The following is a 17,465-nucleotide window of genomic DNA, read 5'->3' on the forward strand; positions in this document are numbered from 1 at the left end:
TGCGTGGATGGCACAGTTGACGGGTAAAAATGTGTGCAATTCGTTGAATTCGAAAAACAAGACACGATAAATATTCACGTCATCCCCCTCCCCCCCTGCCCAACCTGTCAGCTGCCGGAGAGGGATTCAACAGGATTCCAACCGGTCTGCAATGGATTCCCAGGGCGATGCAAACCGATTCTACCACCAAAGTGTGGTGTGAATACCTCAAACAAGCCGGCTGCTCAGCTTGACTCTATTACTCTTCCCCGGTGGTTTGCAGCGGGGAACGACACGGCACTGACTGTGGCCTGTTGCAGGATAAATATATTTACACACCAAGTACCTATACACGACCGACCGGAGCGGTAAGCGGCAAAGGCAGCCGTGCCTGTCTTCTTCTGCTATGAGCACTGCAAAAATAGTGTTAGAGCGGATGCATACATAAAGAGCACGATTCTGGTCTGGCCTAGGGGCAGGTTTTTAGGGTACATTGTACATTGCACGTGTCGTGCCCCTCTCGCCTGAAGTGAGGATGTTTAAACGTTGGCTATTGTTTCGAAATTTGGCCGCTTGTTGCAACAAATTTTCTATTCAAACGCTGGTTCAACAGAACTGTTGATGTTATTTCTAGATTAATATTAAAAGCATTATTCTTGTTTCGATACCAGTAACAAGAGTTTTGTAGACCAACCTCATGTTTATTGTCTTAAGCTTTATAATGTAAGTAAAACATTAATTAATTTTTAAAAACAGTAGTGTTCATTATAAACGAAGGGAGTGGTAGAAGAAAGTGATGAAACAAAGGTGTTGATAGTATTTCAGGATGAGACAAGACGAAGAAATTCCGTGAATTGCTGTGAAATCATGACTGAACTGTCATATCAGGTGGCACAAAATCATGAATATGATTCATGATTTTGTGGCGTGTCGTGTTGTACCACAAGAAGGTCATGATATCATGATTATCATTATTGGTTTTTCTGTTGGGGAAGAATAAATACTTAATGCGAAAAATGTAGATTCAGGCAAACTGAAAAGTTCTTGATATTGGGCCAAAACTATCAACTTTGCGAAGGTGAGAGTCGAACTCACAGCTCTCAATCTCTAGTCGAGTGTGTTGTTTAACCAATTGAACCACTAAGCTGTCTATACTCTGCGGCACAAAGCCTTTGCCGGATCCGTTCAGTTTCTGGTAGAACTTTCGCGTTTCCTGAGATCGATGCAGCCGCTCCAACTCTGCATAATCCTGCTCTTGCAGGTAGCGCTTTTTCTCCCGAAAGATTTGGTTTCGCTGCATCTTCTTCTGTTTGTGTCTTTCCACGTTCTGACGTGTGGCACGGCGCATCTTGGCCGCCCGCGCAGCGTTCTCCTCATCCATCACCCTCCTACATTCATCGTCAAACCAATCGTTCCGCTGATTCCGGGCCACATGCCCGATGGAGCTCTCCGCTACACTGCTGATGGCTGTTTTAATAGTGTTCCAACAGTTCTCGAGAGGGGCTTCGTCCAGCTCGTCCTCTTCCGGCAGCGCAGCTTGGAGTGAATGCGCGTAGTTTGTGGCGACGTCTGGCTGCTTCAGCTGCGCGAGATCTAACCGAGGCTGGCGTCGGTACCGAATGTTGTTCACAACGGAGAGTCTTGGGCGCATCTTAACCCTCACTAGGTAGTGGTCCGAGTCAACGTTAGCGCTTCGATAGGATCTGACGTCGATAATGTCTGAGAAGTGCCGACTGTCGATAAAAACGTGGTCGATCTGTCATTCTGTCTGATTTGGTGACCTCCAGGTGTACTTGTGATGGATTCTGTGCTGGAAAAAGGTACTACGTACGGCCAAATTCTTGGAGGCGGCAAAGTCGATAAGTCTTAGGCTTATTTCATTGGTCCGCTGGTGAGCGCTGAACCTTCCAATCACCGGTTTGTATTCCTCCTCCTGGCCGACCTGAGCATTGAAATCCGCCGCATTGGCCGACCTGAGCAATAGAATCAGACAAGCGTCTACAAAATCTTGATAGTAGACCGCAGAGTATAGACAGCTTAGTAGTGTAATTGGTTAAACAACACACTCGACTAGAGATTAAGAGCTGTAAGTTCGAGTCTCACCTTCGCTAAGTTTAAATTTTTGGCCTAATATCAAGAACTTTTCAGGACAACCGCTGAGAAGATTCAACTACGTAAATTATGGAATGGCACAACTTGAGAAATTAGTCGATGAAGGGCTAACGAAATTTTTAAATCGGAAAGCTATAAAGCGTTATTGGTGGACAAACCCTTAACCCTTTAACGGGCAACATCGTAAAAACGATGCGATCAAGCTAATCATGAAAGTACACTCAAAAGAACCTTAAGTTCTGATTTTCATGCAAAAATAATTATCTGGACGAGCGCCAGGTTAGAAAAAGTCCAATTTCTCTTTTTCATTTTTCATGTCTAACGCTCTACCCAGATATTTTTTCAATTCAAATAGATTACAAAATTATTATAAAGCATGAAATTTACTCATAGAAAATTCTTAAGGCCAATCATTTTTTTCTAGATGTGCTATTTCATCACAAGTAAAAAAGAATGTTGTGATATTAATATCAAAATGTCAAGAAATCTGTTCTGAACATATTTTGCATGTTGTCAATTCAAAACAAATTTCGTATGCGGCTCTGGAGCTCCAAAAGCGAAGGTCTTACCCGTTAGAGGGTTAAAACATTGTATTTTCCCTTACTTATTCTGGTCAATTTTTACGTGCTCAAAGTGTTCTAGAAAGTTATTTGTCTTACTAAAATCCACATTTTAGTGGAACATCATTATACGTTAATTCCTAAGTTTTTCGAGATATTGAGCTTTTTGGTGAAAAATAGTACTTCTTTGAGCTCAAATATTTCTCAATGTGGTAATTAGTGGCAAATCAAATAACTCACACAGACTTAGAATAACTCAGAAGTACAACAACAAACCTGTAAAAGCAAATATCAGTTGTCTGCATCTGATTGTATCCTCAAAAGTTACAGTTATTTAAAAAAGCGCTTTTTAAATGCTTTTTACAGACAAATCATTATATTTCGACAACCATAAGAGATATATAGTTACTATATTCGACAAAGTTACTTATTTTAGATTGTTGTACAATTTTTGTAAAGACATCGTATTTTTGGTACGTATTTAAAACTTTTTTTTATTCACCCTAATGTGTAGAAACATGACCACCCTAATAATGCAAAAAAGAACAAAATGCATTAGTAAAGTTGGCATACTTTAAGAAAAAAATTTTTTTTTTTGGATTATATCATTTTTCCAATTATGTCAACCTAAAATTCACGTAGAGGCTGATATAATTGGAACAATACAATATTATTGATCACAGCAGCCAGGTTTGGCACGCGCTTTTCGCTTCGATCGTGCTCTTTTGATTACTGCATCTCAGCCAAGTAGAATTTGAAAAAATGGTGTATGTGACATTTGTAGAATTAGTTACTAACTACAACATTGCTTAAGTAAGCATTGCTATGTCTTTTGTATATATGGCGATATAAATGTTGTTGGTAGCAGAAAGAGCAATGCAGCCCTACAGCGGCGAAAATATGAAAGATAAAACTTTACTTTCTTCAGCAATATGGTAGATCATAACTAGCTCTACAAATGCCCTAAACACCACTTCAAGTTCTGTTTGCCTGAGGTGCAGTCATCAAACGAGCAAGATCGAAGCGCCTGATATCAGTTGACTGGTCAGGGTGTTATCGTTTAAATAGCTCATAAATCTAACAGATTTATTGCGGTTTGACTAGCTTTATATTATATTGCTACGATCGGCGTATAGCGGTTTTGTAAAAAATGTGGCGCTGCCATTTTATAGTAGTTATACCGCAATAATAACGGGTGCTCCACCTTTGATGTCGGTATGTAAACGCTGTTTAACTTTCACATTTACCAACCGATTTCTTTCATTAGATATGTTTTGGAAACGCCATTTCAGTGCAATTTTCGCCATGTATCGCTTCACGCCGAAAGAACGCGCTGAAATACGGCTTAGAATACGGCCAAACAGTCGCTCGAATGGTTGACGTTGAGCCTAATTTTTGGAATACAATTTTCATGACTGACGAGGCCAATTTCAACCTCTCTAGCGGTGTTAATAAGCAAAATTGCCGCATTTGGGGAACGGAGAATCCTCACGAGATTCACGAAATGCCCTTGCATGACCGGAAAATAACTGTGTGGGCCGGGATTTGCGCCAAAACCATCATTGGTCCATATTTTTTCAAAAAAAATGACACTGTCGATGGAAATCGATATCGGTAGATGTTGGCTCATTATGGCTGCCCACGAATGCGCGAAAAAGGTCTAGAAGGTTACTGGTTTCAACAGGACGGTGCACCATGCCACACTGCGAATTCAACAATTCAATTTCTGCAACGAAAATTTCCGGAACATCTGGTGTCAAAAAAGAGGCGATATTGACTGGCCACTCAGATCACCTGATTTAACCCCCCCGGACTTCTTTTTGTGGGGTTATCTGAAAAGCAAGGTTTACACCAACCAGCCACAAACTATTGACGAGCTCAAGGCAAATATTCGTACGGAAATCGACGCATAACAACCGAGATGCTCGAAAAGGTAATGGAAAACGCGGAAAAAAGGAGTCAATTTGTAATTTCTAATAAAGGTGGTCACTTAATTGATGTTATTTTCAAAAACTAAGCCAAGAAAATTTTAAGGAACCAAACTAAATAAAAATGCATTATTAATAGAAATCGGTTGTTTTTTCTTAAAGTTTCATACCGACATGAAAGGTGGGGCACCCTGTACCAATAAAACCTAGCAGCTTTGGAATTGTTACTTGGGTGAGAGTAGTAGAGTAGAGTAGAGTAGAGTAGAGTAGAGTAGAGTAGAGTAGAGTAGAGTAGAGTAGAGTAGAGTAGAGTAGAGTAGAGTAGAGTAGAGTAGAGTAGAGTAGAGTAGAGTAGAGTAGAGTAGAGTAGAGTAGAGTAGAGTAGAGTAGAGTAGAGTAGAGTAGAGTAGAGTAGAGTAGAGTAGAGTAGAGTAGAGTAGAGTAGAGTAGAGTAGAGTAGAGTAGAGTAGAGTAGAGTAGAGTAGAGTAGAGTAGAGTAGAGTAGAGTAGAGTAGAGTAGAGTAGAGTAGAGTAGAGTAGAGTAGAGTAGAGTAGAGTAGAGTAGAGTAGAGTAGAGTAGAGTAGAGTAGAGTAGAGTAGAGTAGAGTAGAGTAGAGTAGAGTAGAGTAGAGTAGAGTAGAGTAGAGTAGAGTAGAGTAGAGTAGAGTAGAGTAAAGTAAAGTAGAGTAGAGTAGAGTAGAGTAGAGTAGAGTAGAGTAGAGTAGAGTAGAGTAGAGTAGAGTAGAGTAGAGTAGAGTAGAGTAGAGTAGAGTAGAGTAGAGTAGAGTAGAGTAGAGTAGAGTAGAGTAGAGTAGAGTAGAGTAGAGTAGAGTAGAGTAGAGTAGAGTAGAGTAGAGTAGAGTAGAGTAGAGTAAAGTAGAGTAGAGTAGAGTAGAGTAGAGTAGAGTAGAGTAGAGTAGAGTAGAGTAGGGTAGAGTAGAGTAGAGTAGAGTACAATAGAGTAGAGTAGAGTAGAGTAGAGTAGAGTAAAGTAGACAGAAACGAAGACAGCAAACCCAGTTTTTCCAGAAAAAGAAGCGCAATCCGGAAAAAGTAGGATGCGAGGACAAAGAACAGTTCTGTCATTCTCAAGCAACACGTAAATTCTACAACAAATTGAACATATGCCGTACAGGCTTTATGCCGCAAGCCGAAACATGTCAAGATAAAGACGGCGGAATCTTCTCGAATGAACGTTAGGTGATCGAAAGGTGGAACCAGCACTATCATGAGCAACTGAATGGTGTGGAGACGGAATACCAAGACAGCAGAAAGAATGACTACATCAGTGCGGTGGATGAAGAAGATGTGCTGACTTCCATGCTATGTGATATGATCGATGCCATCAAGCAAGTCAAAAACAACAAGGCAACTGGCAAAGATGGAGTGGCATTGTGTACGGGCTATCGATAACGGACCAAATCTCTGTGTTATGTCACATGCGTCGTGAGTGCCAAGTCCACACGCACCTCCATAGATTTTAATGCTGCGTATGATACTATCGACCGTGAATAGTTAAGGAAAATGATTATGGTGTACAGTGATACTGTGTGAGGATATCGGACGCAGGGGACTTCGGTAAGGCGATGGTATTTCCTGCCCTTTGTTCAACATCGCTCTAGAAGGTAATATGAAACTTACAGGTTTTAACATGTGGGGCACGATCCTGAATTAATCTACCTAACTTATATGTTTCGCTGACCACGCGGGCATTGTCGAAAAGATGTTCCACATATATCAAGCTGAAATGTGAAGCAGAGAAGGTAGTGAATAAGTCTAAAACCGAGTACCTGTTAGCAGAAGGAATTGAGTGTACGGGTTTGTGTATACTTCGGGACGTTGGTGACGTCGCAACTGTAGCAGATAAATACACAGCCGTATTCTTACCGGAAGTCGTGCTTACTACGAAATTCACAAGACCGGTCGTCTTCTACGGGCACGAAACGTGGACAACGCTCGACGGTGACTTGCAAGCACTGATGACCGTTTTCGAATATCGTGTGTTTAGGACCATCTTTGGCAGGATACGTAAGAGCGGCGAATGGCAAGATACGATGAATTACAAGCTGGCGCAACTCTTCAGCAAACCCGCTATCCAGACACTCGCTAAAGATGGAAGGATCCAACGGGTGGGACAGGTACCAGACGCAGAGGTACGCAGCGTGCTGGATGGTTAACCCTAGGTTAAATCTAGGAAGTGTGGGACACTCTACAAACTAGCTAGAGACGGACAGTTGTGGATCGAGGGGCATCGCATTAGCGTAAGCAACTAAGTGTAATCTCTTATCTAGATCTAGGTAGTTAAAAATCGACAGCTTTGGAATGCAAAATCCATTTTTAGGCCCAGAAATGGTTTCCAGTCTAGTCACAAACCTTTAATGAATAACCGCCAAATATGTATGTGCTTTTTGTATAGTTTAATGCACTTGCAGCCTAAAAAGAACATAAACAATAGTTTTATTTTATTGTTTACGTTATTTTTGGGTGTCTTTTTTTATTGTTTACTTTTTGTTTTAAGATAAAGTTAAAGTTAAAATCTCAGATTATAGCTTGGTTCGACCCATGCACCTTCCAGCATTGGACAAAAGGTAGGAGTCACAACGACTACTTGTTAAGTGTAGCTACTAAATCTCCCACTCCTCCCCCTCCCCCCTATTCCAACATGTGACTTGATTAGGAATGAAGTTCGACATTTTTAACGACTTACATTTTCTGATATACATATTTAATTATGTAGCAGCTCAAGGAAATCCGACCTCGAAAGCAACCTCTTAACTTCTGTAAAATTAATAGCAATAATGAACCACCTGGGAAATAAATTTATTGAAACCGCCCACCGATTAATCAAAATCCTTTTTACAAACTTCAGGAATATCCATGAAACAACATTTAATCAATTGATTCAGTTGTATAAACCCTAAAGCCCAGCGCTTACCGGAAAACTTCTTCCTTACCCGGGCCGGCCGAAAACTTCGCAATATTGCACAATAAAAAGTTAATAAAATAAAATTTTGATAGCACATTGTTGCCTCACCTTTTGTAGATTTCTCCCTCTTGGGTTTGCTTCCACTTAATTGAAGTTTCGATACTTTTACGGCTTTGCGGGCGACGGCGACGGCATCCAAGGCAGAAGGTCGACCAAATCTTCTCGATACTATACCGAAGAAACAGGCTCGTAAATCGGTTGACTGCGCGCTACGCCGGCCGCTTCTCCGCAACACCTCGGAAAGTTCATGCCAGGCACATACTATACTACACGGTAGGTACACGGCCGTCAAAAAGCCTTTCCACCGAACAAGAAGCTGGAAATTAATTTACGCATCCACCCGGCCACTTCGGACTGTCGATTTCTACCGCCCGAGCCGAAACACGGCCCGTTCGGAGTGCGCCGCAAAAGCGGAAAGTATCCCGGAAATATCCATCAGGATTAGCATCCGGGTAGAACCCGGGTAAGGCGGGGAAAAAACTTTCTTATTTCGTTAATAAAATTCTGCGGCCAACTCTTCGGTACCAGTTATTCCCACATTTTCCGTTCGGTACCTTGTTCCGGTGACTTCTGGCCGAAGAGGGGGAAGGAGGGAGGGGTCTTGGTGTGTATGGGAAAAGTGAATTTTCCCCGGCCTGCGAATGGCCGAGTCGTAAAATTCACTGCAACCACTTACCACCGCACCGCACCGCAGCACTGCCGTAAGTACCGCTTGCGTCGTTGTTACCGGGCTTAGCAGGCAAGCGATGTGGTGGCAATTGTGGTTTCTTGTTTTCCGGAGTGTAAGTACGGAAAAATTTTCATCCCACGCGAACTGGCAGTAAGTTTTGCGCTGGCTGGATGGGATAGGATTTTTTCCGCTGTATTTTTGTTATTTAACTGAAATTAAAATCGCGAAACAATATGTTCATAGTGGAATCGTGATGTGGCACCCCTCGGGGGATTGGGAGACTTTCTGGATGCCAACAAATTGTTTGGCCGATTGCTGCAGTGCATCATAAGTTGGTTCTCAGATTGGTGAAAACATGCAAAACGGGCTTGAGATAAAATTGTTGATCTTAGAATGATTTTTTTGCTACCAATTTTTCAAGGTTTGTTGAAATTAAATTCGGATTCATAGGAAATGATGACCAACAAAATTATTTTAGCAGATAGAACATCTAATGAACGAAACATTCCAACAGAAGTATCGTATGTTAAATGAAGTACAAAAAAACTCTCCAGAGATAACCGTTGATCCAATCAAATTTTAACGAAAACAAAAAAAAAATAACATTCCAATCCTACGGTGAATTCCCACTCCAAACCGATGCGGAAAACTGGCAGCGGCTGTGCTTCTGCTGCTTACAACCTGACACACAATCACGATCGATTGGGGCACTTTATTTTCTCAACCCCCTTCCTCCGGTCGGAGATAGTTATTCGCTAGCTTTCTATCCGGTTTAGAGGCGCACGGGCACGGATCAGCGAAGCAGCCCAGCAAATCCTACCCACCGCACGACGGCCGGAGATTTATGGCTGACGATGTTGATTCCCACCCGCTTCTGCGCCGGTGGGAATCGCCGTTTGTTCGACCGTTATTTGCTCGTTACGGGGTTTGAAAAACGCTTTTTAAAGTTTTCCTTCGAATTGACAGCAGGAGCAATTTATTGCAGCCGGGATCTTCCGAAATGTTTGCCGGTGTGCGAGCCCGAAACAGCAGTTCTCTCTCCTTCCCGCTGGGGACATACTTTCGACAGTTAGGATAAATTGGCTCGGTTTGCGTCATTAGTGCTGCTCTGGTTCGATAATGTGGCTTTTGCAGTGTTTTTTGTCTTCCCGAAATGACGAATTGGCTGCTGTCGAACTTTCGTGTTTGGTGAGAATCATTTCCTCCGGTGGCAGATCCCCTTCGTTTAATAAATTTCAATTGAATTTGAATTATTTAGACAGCAAACAATTGTTTAACTTCATTATGCCAATCAAAATTTATTCAAAGTAAATTAAATCAATCTGTTATTACCATCGTTCTATTGCATTTGCATTAAAGATTACCACTCTCAGTGTTATTGACTTTCGTCGATAATGGACGAACACCAGAATCCTTAGTTGCCGTTTCAAGTCATCTTCGCAATAAATTTATCGCCCGGCTATCCTGAAGAAAATTATTGCTTGCAGTACTGTAAACCTGCATTGAAAAATGAAAATAACAAATCGTCATTCTGTTTTCTCAACTTCGTTTTCCACAGCCATTCATCCGATGGGTTTTTTCCTTCACTTCAATCTTATATTTATAGTACAGTCGAACAATATTGTTCTTTTCACCGACTTGTCATCAGCTTCCAGATCAATTTTCTCTCATCCCAATTTGTCCCGGTCGGACGGGCGCGTGATTTGCATATATCTTCGACTTTTCTTCTTGTTGCCTGTGCTCCCTGCTCGACAGACGTCTTACAAACATTGATTTTGTGATTCTTGCAAACTCACTAAACTGTGAAAGACATCCCAATTTACTGTTCGATTTGTAGGTATTGCTTTTCTGGCTCTCTCGCTTCTGTGTCCGCCTGTCCATTGGAGAAAAAAGCTGCTTGTTTGGTATCAAACTTAAATTGCACACTGCAAGTTCAGCTCCAATGTGAAATAACTGATTCAAGTTGTTTTTTATTAATCCATCATTAAGGACCTTCCCGACAGTCTGGGTGTTGCTGACAGCTGCCCCAACACAATGGAAAATTGATTGTCATATCAATAAGATAAAAAGAAACTCCGCCTCAAAACAGACACAGGTGAAGTTCTCTCCAACAACGGTTAACCTTATTACTAACATTTCACCTCTGCTGTCAGCTTTCGCATATTTTACCACAATCAGCCCCCGGTTCGACCGCAGATTTCAGCTGACAGCTCGAAACGCGAAGATCGAACCCATAACGGGCTTTGTAACCCGGCCGAAACCGAGCGTTGGGGGGCGGGGGATGAAATAAGCCAGAAATTTAATTTCCACACTCCAATCCTAGCCCGAGAGCTTTGCCTATGATCCGATTATTTTCCCATCAATTCATCATCTCACGGAATGTCGAAAATCGACGGAATCCATATCGTTGCAACCCCACCGTCCCCCACCGTCAGCAGCATAGCAATGAACTGAAATGGTAATGTTGCTGGATGCTGGGAAAAAAGAAACCCTGCCTAAAGTTCCAAACCGACGATGATCGGTTGCTGACGGCGGTTTTTGGATTGAGGCTCGGGTTTTGCCCCAAAAAGAAGCTCCCCACACAATGGAATGGTTCGGTTTTGGGAGTGATTTTCTGTTCCAACAGGGTTCGGAGGCACTGATTTGCGGTGGAACAAACGCCCGCCGGTCCTTTCGGGTTGCCTGATGAGATGAAGTTTCTTCGGGATTTCGCATACCACTCGGAGGATGATTTGGCGGGATACCGCCATCAGCGTTTGTGGCGGAAGGAGTGTGTGTGGGCGTGGGCGTGCGATTGAAATGGGAAAATATAAACAGTGTCTAAATGATTGATGAAGTGCATGGCTGCTACTGCTGCTACTGTTGGAGATTACTCCTAAGAATCTGAGGAAAAATTTGCATTTCCCAGCAGGGATCCATCAATTTACGGAGTGCTTTTATTAGCCAGTTCGATGAAGTGGTCGACGTTCTAAGCAGAGCGTTGTTCGAGTAAATTTTTCAAAGCTGCCAATCAATGTGGACAAGCTTTCAGTCGTATTCAATTATAATTAATTCATTTGTTTCATGAATCAAACTTGTGCTATACAATTAAGTTGATATTTTTTATCATAAAACGTACTATTTTTTCTCTTCAAATTAAATTTCAAACAATACCTACTTGTTCTAAAAACTGCTAGAAACTGATGAAATCAAATTGTTATTAATCATACTAGCAATATCTAAAAACTGGAGGTGCAAAGCTTTTTCTTATTTGTTCGCTATCCAATTGATAGCGCAATGGAGAAATTATAATAAATCAGCACATAATACTCCAACAATGAAAATCACAGAAATAATGTTCAGAAAAAATGTTAAAAATGGCTATGAATTTGCGATATGTTTTACTCGGCGTTTTATTCTCATTTTAATGAAATGTTAGAAGAACCTAAAACCTCTATGTGCAAATTTTCGTGACAATCGGTCCAGCAGTTTTTGAGACTATAGCGCACAGACAGACAGACACACACTGCCATTTATACAATATATTTCGATTATTTTCATAAGTATTTTAAAACTAATTGTTAAGAACTTTAATCATCATACGAGACCGTTTTAGTCCATATCCGCATCCACGAAAACCACCCCAACACATCATGGTCCCATGGTTCTGCAATGGTTGCTTTCCTTTCAGATACAGCCCATTCAAGTTACTGTAACGGTAAAAGTTATTTATTTGAACTACCAATGGACAACCTAAAAATACACTTAGTGTACCTTAAGGAACACTCATTATACCACCAAGCTCCTTTACGATTGGCTGCACAATCAAGGTTGTGTCTATCGTTGTTGCTATCAAAAGTCGAAAACTTCATTTCCGCATTGCTGCGAAGTGAATCCCCTGCAGTTCCAGAGTAGTTTCCCAAAGTACTCAAAACATATTTCGTCTCTGCTCCTCCTACTGTAAACCGGTCGTACCGTGCTGTGGCAACTTTCCCATCAAAGTCCTCCAGTACAATGCGCAGCTCGTAGGGTTTAGCGGTCGTTATTTTGTGAATTTTTTCCAACCCCAACCAGAACTCTCCGTGAAGATCTCCGAAGCCGGCTTCGTATTCCTTCCAACCTCTAAAAAAATCAACAGAGCCATCGTACCGGTTTTGTATAACCAACCAACCGCCACCCTCGTATTTCTGATCACAATAGACTTCGAAAACATCGGAAAATCCCGTCTGTGGGCGAATGTGGTACAGCCCTGAGGGATGATCCGATATTTCCGCGCACGTTTCGGGCAGTGGAAGTGATTTTTTAACAAGTTTTTCAATCCATGCTACGCTTTTCTTTAAACTCTGCAAATTAGAATTGAGTTCTTGGATGGTAAAACTATTTTGCTGCGTACTAAAAATGAAGCAGAAAAGTATAATTCTTCAAAATGCAGCGGCAAATTTTACTTACTGTAGTCTATTTTCATCCAAGCCAATAATGAGCAGTTCGTATCCAAACGCGGGATTTGAAATACTTTCATTGCTTTCCGCAGTGGAAGTATTAATTATTGCGGCGACTGCAACTAGAACTGGCAGCAGTACGAATTTAGCAATCATGTTGGGCAGTTGATCGTTAAGCACTGACATTAGACTCGCACATCCATCCTATTTAAGAGAGGACCAAATTTCGATGCGTAGCTGCGTTTTAAAAATACGTAAACAACTGTTGAGAAAATAGATTAACGGGTGGCAACTAAAATTTTGGAATTTTTTCGCGGCCCTTATGCTAAACAACAAACGAGCTCAGAGAGGAATGAGAGTATGTATGTGTTAGCTCTCTCTCTCTCTCTCTCCTTTTTTTGTTAATATTTTTTGTTTTATTTATGCTTCCCCAGTTTTGCTAAAAATGGCGTCGAAACAAGAAGCATTTCGGGAGCGCGTTGTACACTTCCACGAACTGCAACAGAAATCTCGGCAAAAAGTATACGGTACAACATTTAAAAAGCAAATATTTTGCGGCTTCGACTGTTTACCATATCCTAAGATGCCCAACAACTATTTGCAAGCAAGATAGTGGAAGACCAGCCAAAATTCTGGACGTAGAAGGACCTAGTTTTCTTTCTCGTTTCTTCAACAACAAGTCCTCTGGTTTGACTATCAATTAAGATGCACCAGGTGAATGTTTGAAGAAAATTGTGATCCTGTTTCTACGAAAACATCATGTCGATGGACAATACGTGTTTTGGCCGGATAAAGCATCATCGCATTACGCCAAAAAAACACAATCGTTCCTGAATACCCATTCGATCCTATTTTTACCCAAAAACCACAACCCGAAAAACCTGTCTCAGTGCGCTCAATCTAAGATTTCTTCGGGATTTTGAGCTCCTTGGTGTACAGAAATAACTGGAGAGCCACGAATTGCAAACAGTTGATTGGTATAATCAAGAGATGCATTCGAAAAGTTGACATGAAGGCCGTACAACGTTCCTGTTTCGACGTCAAACGAAAGCTTCGCCGAACTGCCAATTACGGACCGTTTTCAAATGTACACCAATTTTTTTTCAACAATGGATAATGTATCTTTAATTTCGGTAAATCAGATCTTCTGCATGTATCTTTGTCTTTTTGTGACAGCTTGAGAAAAAAATTCCAAAATTTTAGTTGCCACCCGTTAAATTGTTTCAAAATGTGGTTTGTAATGGTTTATGGTTTGTCGCATTTGCCTCCCGTTTAAACAAATTGCTCTACGTGAAACAAAACGAAGTAGGACCATAGCCAGAGAGGAAGAACTCAGTGGTTGGGTTACTGGTTACAGCAGCGACGGGTAACTGAAAAAAAATATTGCCAAGCTTTTAACATTGAACCAGTCTAATTGGTAACACGAGATTCACTCGCCTTACTGCACAGATTCTACATCAACAAAAAAGTGAATGATAAGCAACATAGTAATGGCAACCGCATACATGATTTCGCTTGCTCCCTTCGCCGATGAAATTGGTGGTAATTTCTTATCAACTGTGTGTCACTTATTAATCATTGTAACTTGGGATATTTGAAAAAAATGTGACTCAACGCGACTGAATCAAGGATGAGTTACTTTACTTGCCTATAAACACAGTTGGCTCATTAACTTGCTAAAAACCCTGGTCTTACTTTAGAGCCATGTTTGTACCTGCAGCTGCACGTGGCGATCGTTTTCCTATGGGAAGGATTATTGCTGCCGCTGTTTGATGCAATGTGGAAAGCATTTAAAAAACAGGGACATTTTTTGAAAACTTTTATCAAGTACAAGTACCAGCTTGTACCTTCTGTAGTGGTAAATGTTTTATAATACCGATATAGTTCACATCCCGTTTTCTCATATATCTCGAAAACGACACAAAATAACATCCTCTTCTGAAAAAAAGGTGACTAAAAGCATTCTTCTTGTGAATATATAAGCGTGCAAACAATATTGCATTGCAAATAAACGGTGCTGACTGACTTTCAACCGTTTGTTGGAAAATATACTAAGATGGCTGTTTCGGTGTTGCTGAAAACTCACGAGTGGGCAAAGTTGAGCAGCTATTTCCGATACGATTTCCTTTGAGTCGTACAGTTTAACGTTGGTGACATTTATAAATAAATTTTAATTTCCAAAATAAAATCCGATCCGGCGAGCGGAATCGAAATAAGAAAAACGATCTTCAACAAGAGTAGTAAACTTCTAGCCTTCGCGGACGACCTCGACATATTTATCAGAAACCTTGTGACGGTGGAGGCAATCTACGCCAGACTAAAAACGGAGGCTAGGAGGATAGAGTTACAAATCACTGCGTTGAAAACCAAATATATGGTAGGTAGAGACTGCAGAGACAGCAACGTGTGTCTCCCACGCACTATTGACAGCGATGAACTGGAAGTGGTTGAGGTGTTCGTATATTTGGGATCTCTGGCCATCGCCGACAATAATACGAGTAAGAAGGTCCAACGACGCATTCAAGCTGGAAAGTGAGCCTACTTTTCCCTCCGCAAGACGCTTCAATCAAGGAGCATACGCCGCCGCACAAAGCTGACGATGTACAAAACGCTAATAAGACCGGTAGTCCTCTACGGACTTGAGACAGTAACTTTGCTTACGGAACACATACGTGCACTAGCCGTATTTAAACGAAAGGTGTTGCGGACTATTTTTGGCAGAGTACAAACGAAAAGCGGAGAGTGGCGGAAGCGTATGAATCACGAGCTACAGGCACTACTTGGAGAGATTCCCATCGTACACCTGGTGAAAGTTGGGAAACTACGGTGTGCCGGCCACGTCGCAAGGATGCCAGACGACTGTGCAGTGAAATCCATTCTCTTCAAGAACCCCACCGGCACCGGGAATAGAGGGGCCCAACGTGCTAGATTCGAGCAGGTTGAAGCCGAGGTGCGTGTATCGAGACACGCAACGAATTGGCGACGTGTAGCCCAGGACCGAGAACAATGGAGTGGAATTCTTGATTCGGTAAGAGCCAGACCGGCTCTCGGATGCTAAAGTAAGTAAGGGCAGATAGGGTTCGCTCCCACGCTCTTTTGCTCGGTACTCGAATGTTTCACTAACTAAACTGCTGCCGCCCGTTTTATTTGGTAGTCTAATGCTTACTTTTGTTTTATTCTCCAATTCTATTATTCTACATTCACATCACATACTCTTCTTGAGACGATATTATTTTTGTATGTCTGCCTTTGTTTCTACCGCCGAGAAAATAGACTGTTATATACTCGATTAGTGCAATTGAAAGAGACATTGCCGTCGGTTTGTTTTCAACTCGTTTTTTTGTTACTTTTGTTCCCATCTTCTGTCTTTTCTTTCGTTCTCTGTCTTTTCTGTCGCGTTTATTCTATTTTTGGCTCCCTCTTTCCTTTTTCTCTCTGGTTTTCCATTTTTAACTTGCGTTTTACTTTCGTTTTGCTTTTTTCTTTTATCAATCCGAAAAACAGGAATTCTTTTCTTATTTTTTGTCTCATTAACCCATTTTATGTCTTATTTTTCTTTTGTATTTGACACCTTTTTCCCGTTTTCCTCGTTTCCTCTATTGGTATCCCTTTCTCTAAGTCCAGATTTTTCTTATCCGTTTTTCGTTTTTTTCTTCCATTTTGCCTCGTTTTCAGGCCAAGTTTTCCTCTTTTCCTGTCTCGTTTTTTGGCATTTTCTGTCCCATTTCGACTTTTTCTTGCTTTTTTTGGTCCTGGTATTCGTCTTTTTTTTGTTTTTTTATCTCGTTATTCGTGTTTATATGTTTCGTTCTTCCTCGTGTTATATCCTGATTTTCCTCCTTTTCTGTCACGTTTTTGTTTTTCTTTTCCGATTCCTTTTGTGTTTCGTTTTCATTGTTTTCTTTTTCTGTCTCGATTTTCCTCTTTTTCTGTTCTCTTTTCTACAGTTATCTGCATGACTGTTTTCTCTTTTCCTTTTCGTGTTTTTAACACGTTTTTCTTCTTTTTTGTCTTGTTTTTTCCGTTTATGTCCACCCAACAAACGTTTTAGCTCTATTTAGCACTTATTTATAGATAGCCCTTGTTTATAGATTATTGGTTATACAGCGGTTGAATAACTACTATTTAAATTAAACGTTTTTTGAGCAGTTTATCCTTATTTTCTTTCTCGTTTTGTTTTTATTGTCAGTATGGTCTTCTTTTTTCTCGTTTTTTATCATTTCTTTTCTGTTTTTCATCTTTTTCGGACTAGTCTTCTCGATTTTTGCCTCTATTTCCCTCCGTTTTTGACATTAATTCTATTTCGATTTTTATGTTCCGTTTGCTCTTCTAGTCTTTCGCGGTTTTTTTTTATTTTTTCTCTCTTGCTTTTTTCTTTTCTATATTATCCCGCTTTTTCCGCTTTTGCTCCTTTTGTCTAATTTTTTCCTTTTTTTTGCTTCTTTTTCTGGAGAGCAGCAGAAGATGGACTATCTCAAAATTCTACGGTAATCCATCTGTGAATACATTAAGAATTATCTCTAGATGGAAGATATATTGAATTTTGAATTAGGTAAGTGTTCAGGAAAACATAGTTTTTCAGGCATAACTCAAGAACAATCAAAAGTGTTATCAAGCAAATCTTAGCCTAGGCACGCCAGTATTACGAAGTACTTGGCAACGTTGATGCTGCGTAGGTTATATACACACCAATCATAGAATATGTCGATCAGCTTTTGTAATTTGTTCAACTAAGCGAACTGTAAGGCAAATTTGAGGTCATCAGCGTACTCGATTCGACAGTATTATGCAAACATCGTTGTAATACAGTGA

General features: G+C 40.9%; 1 protein-coding gene across 1 annotated transcript; it reads right to left on the bottom strand.

Moving 5' to 3' along the window:
- Positions 1-11,788: 11,788 nt before the first annotated feature.
- Positions 11,789-12,809, bottom strand: LOC128741030 (microfibril-associated glycoprotein 4-like). The gene is made up of 3 exons (XM_053836604.1): positions 12,664-12,809; positions 11,989-12,606; positions 11,789-11,924 (listed from the first exon to the last, which is right to left on the bottom strand). Exons 1-3 carry the CDS (start codon positions 12,807-12,809, stop codon positions 11,789-11,791), a joined length of 900 nt encoding a protein of 299 aa, XP_053692579.1.
- Positions 12,810-17,465: the final 4,656 nt, after the last annotated feature.

The sequence above is a fragment of the Sabethes cyaneus genome, chromosome 3 (assembly GCF_943734655.1).
Source record: "Sabethes cyaneus chromosome 3, idSabCyanKW18_F2, whole genome shotgun sequence".
NCBI lineage: Eukaryota > Metazoa > Arthropoda > Insecta > Diptera > Culicidae > Sabethes > Sabethes cyaneus.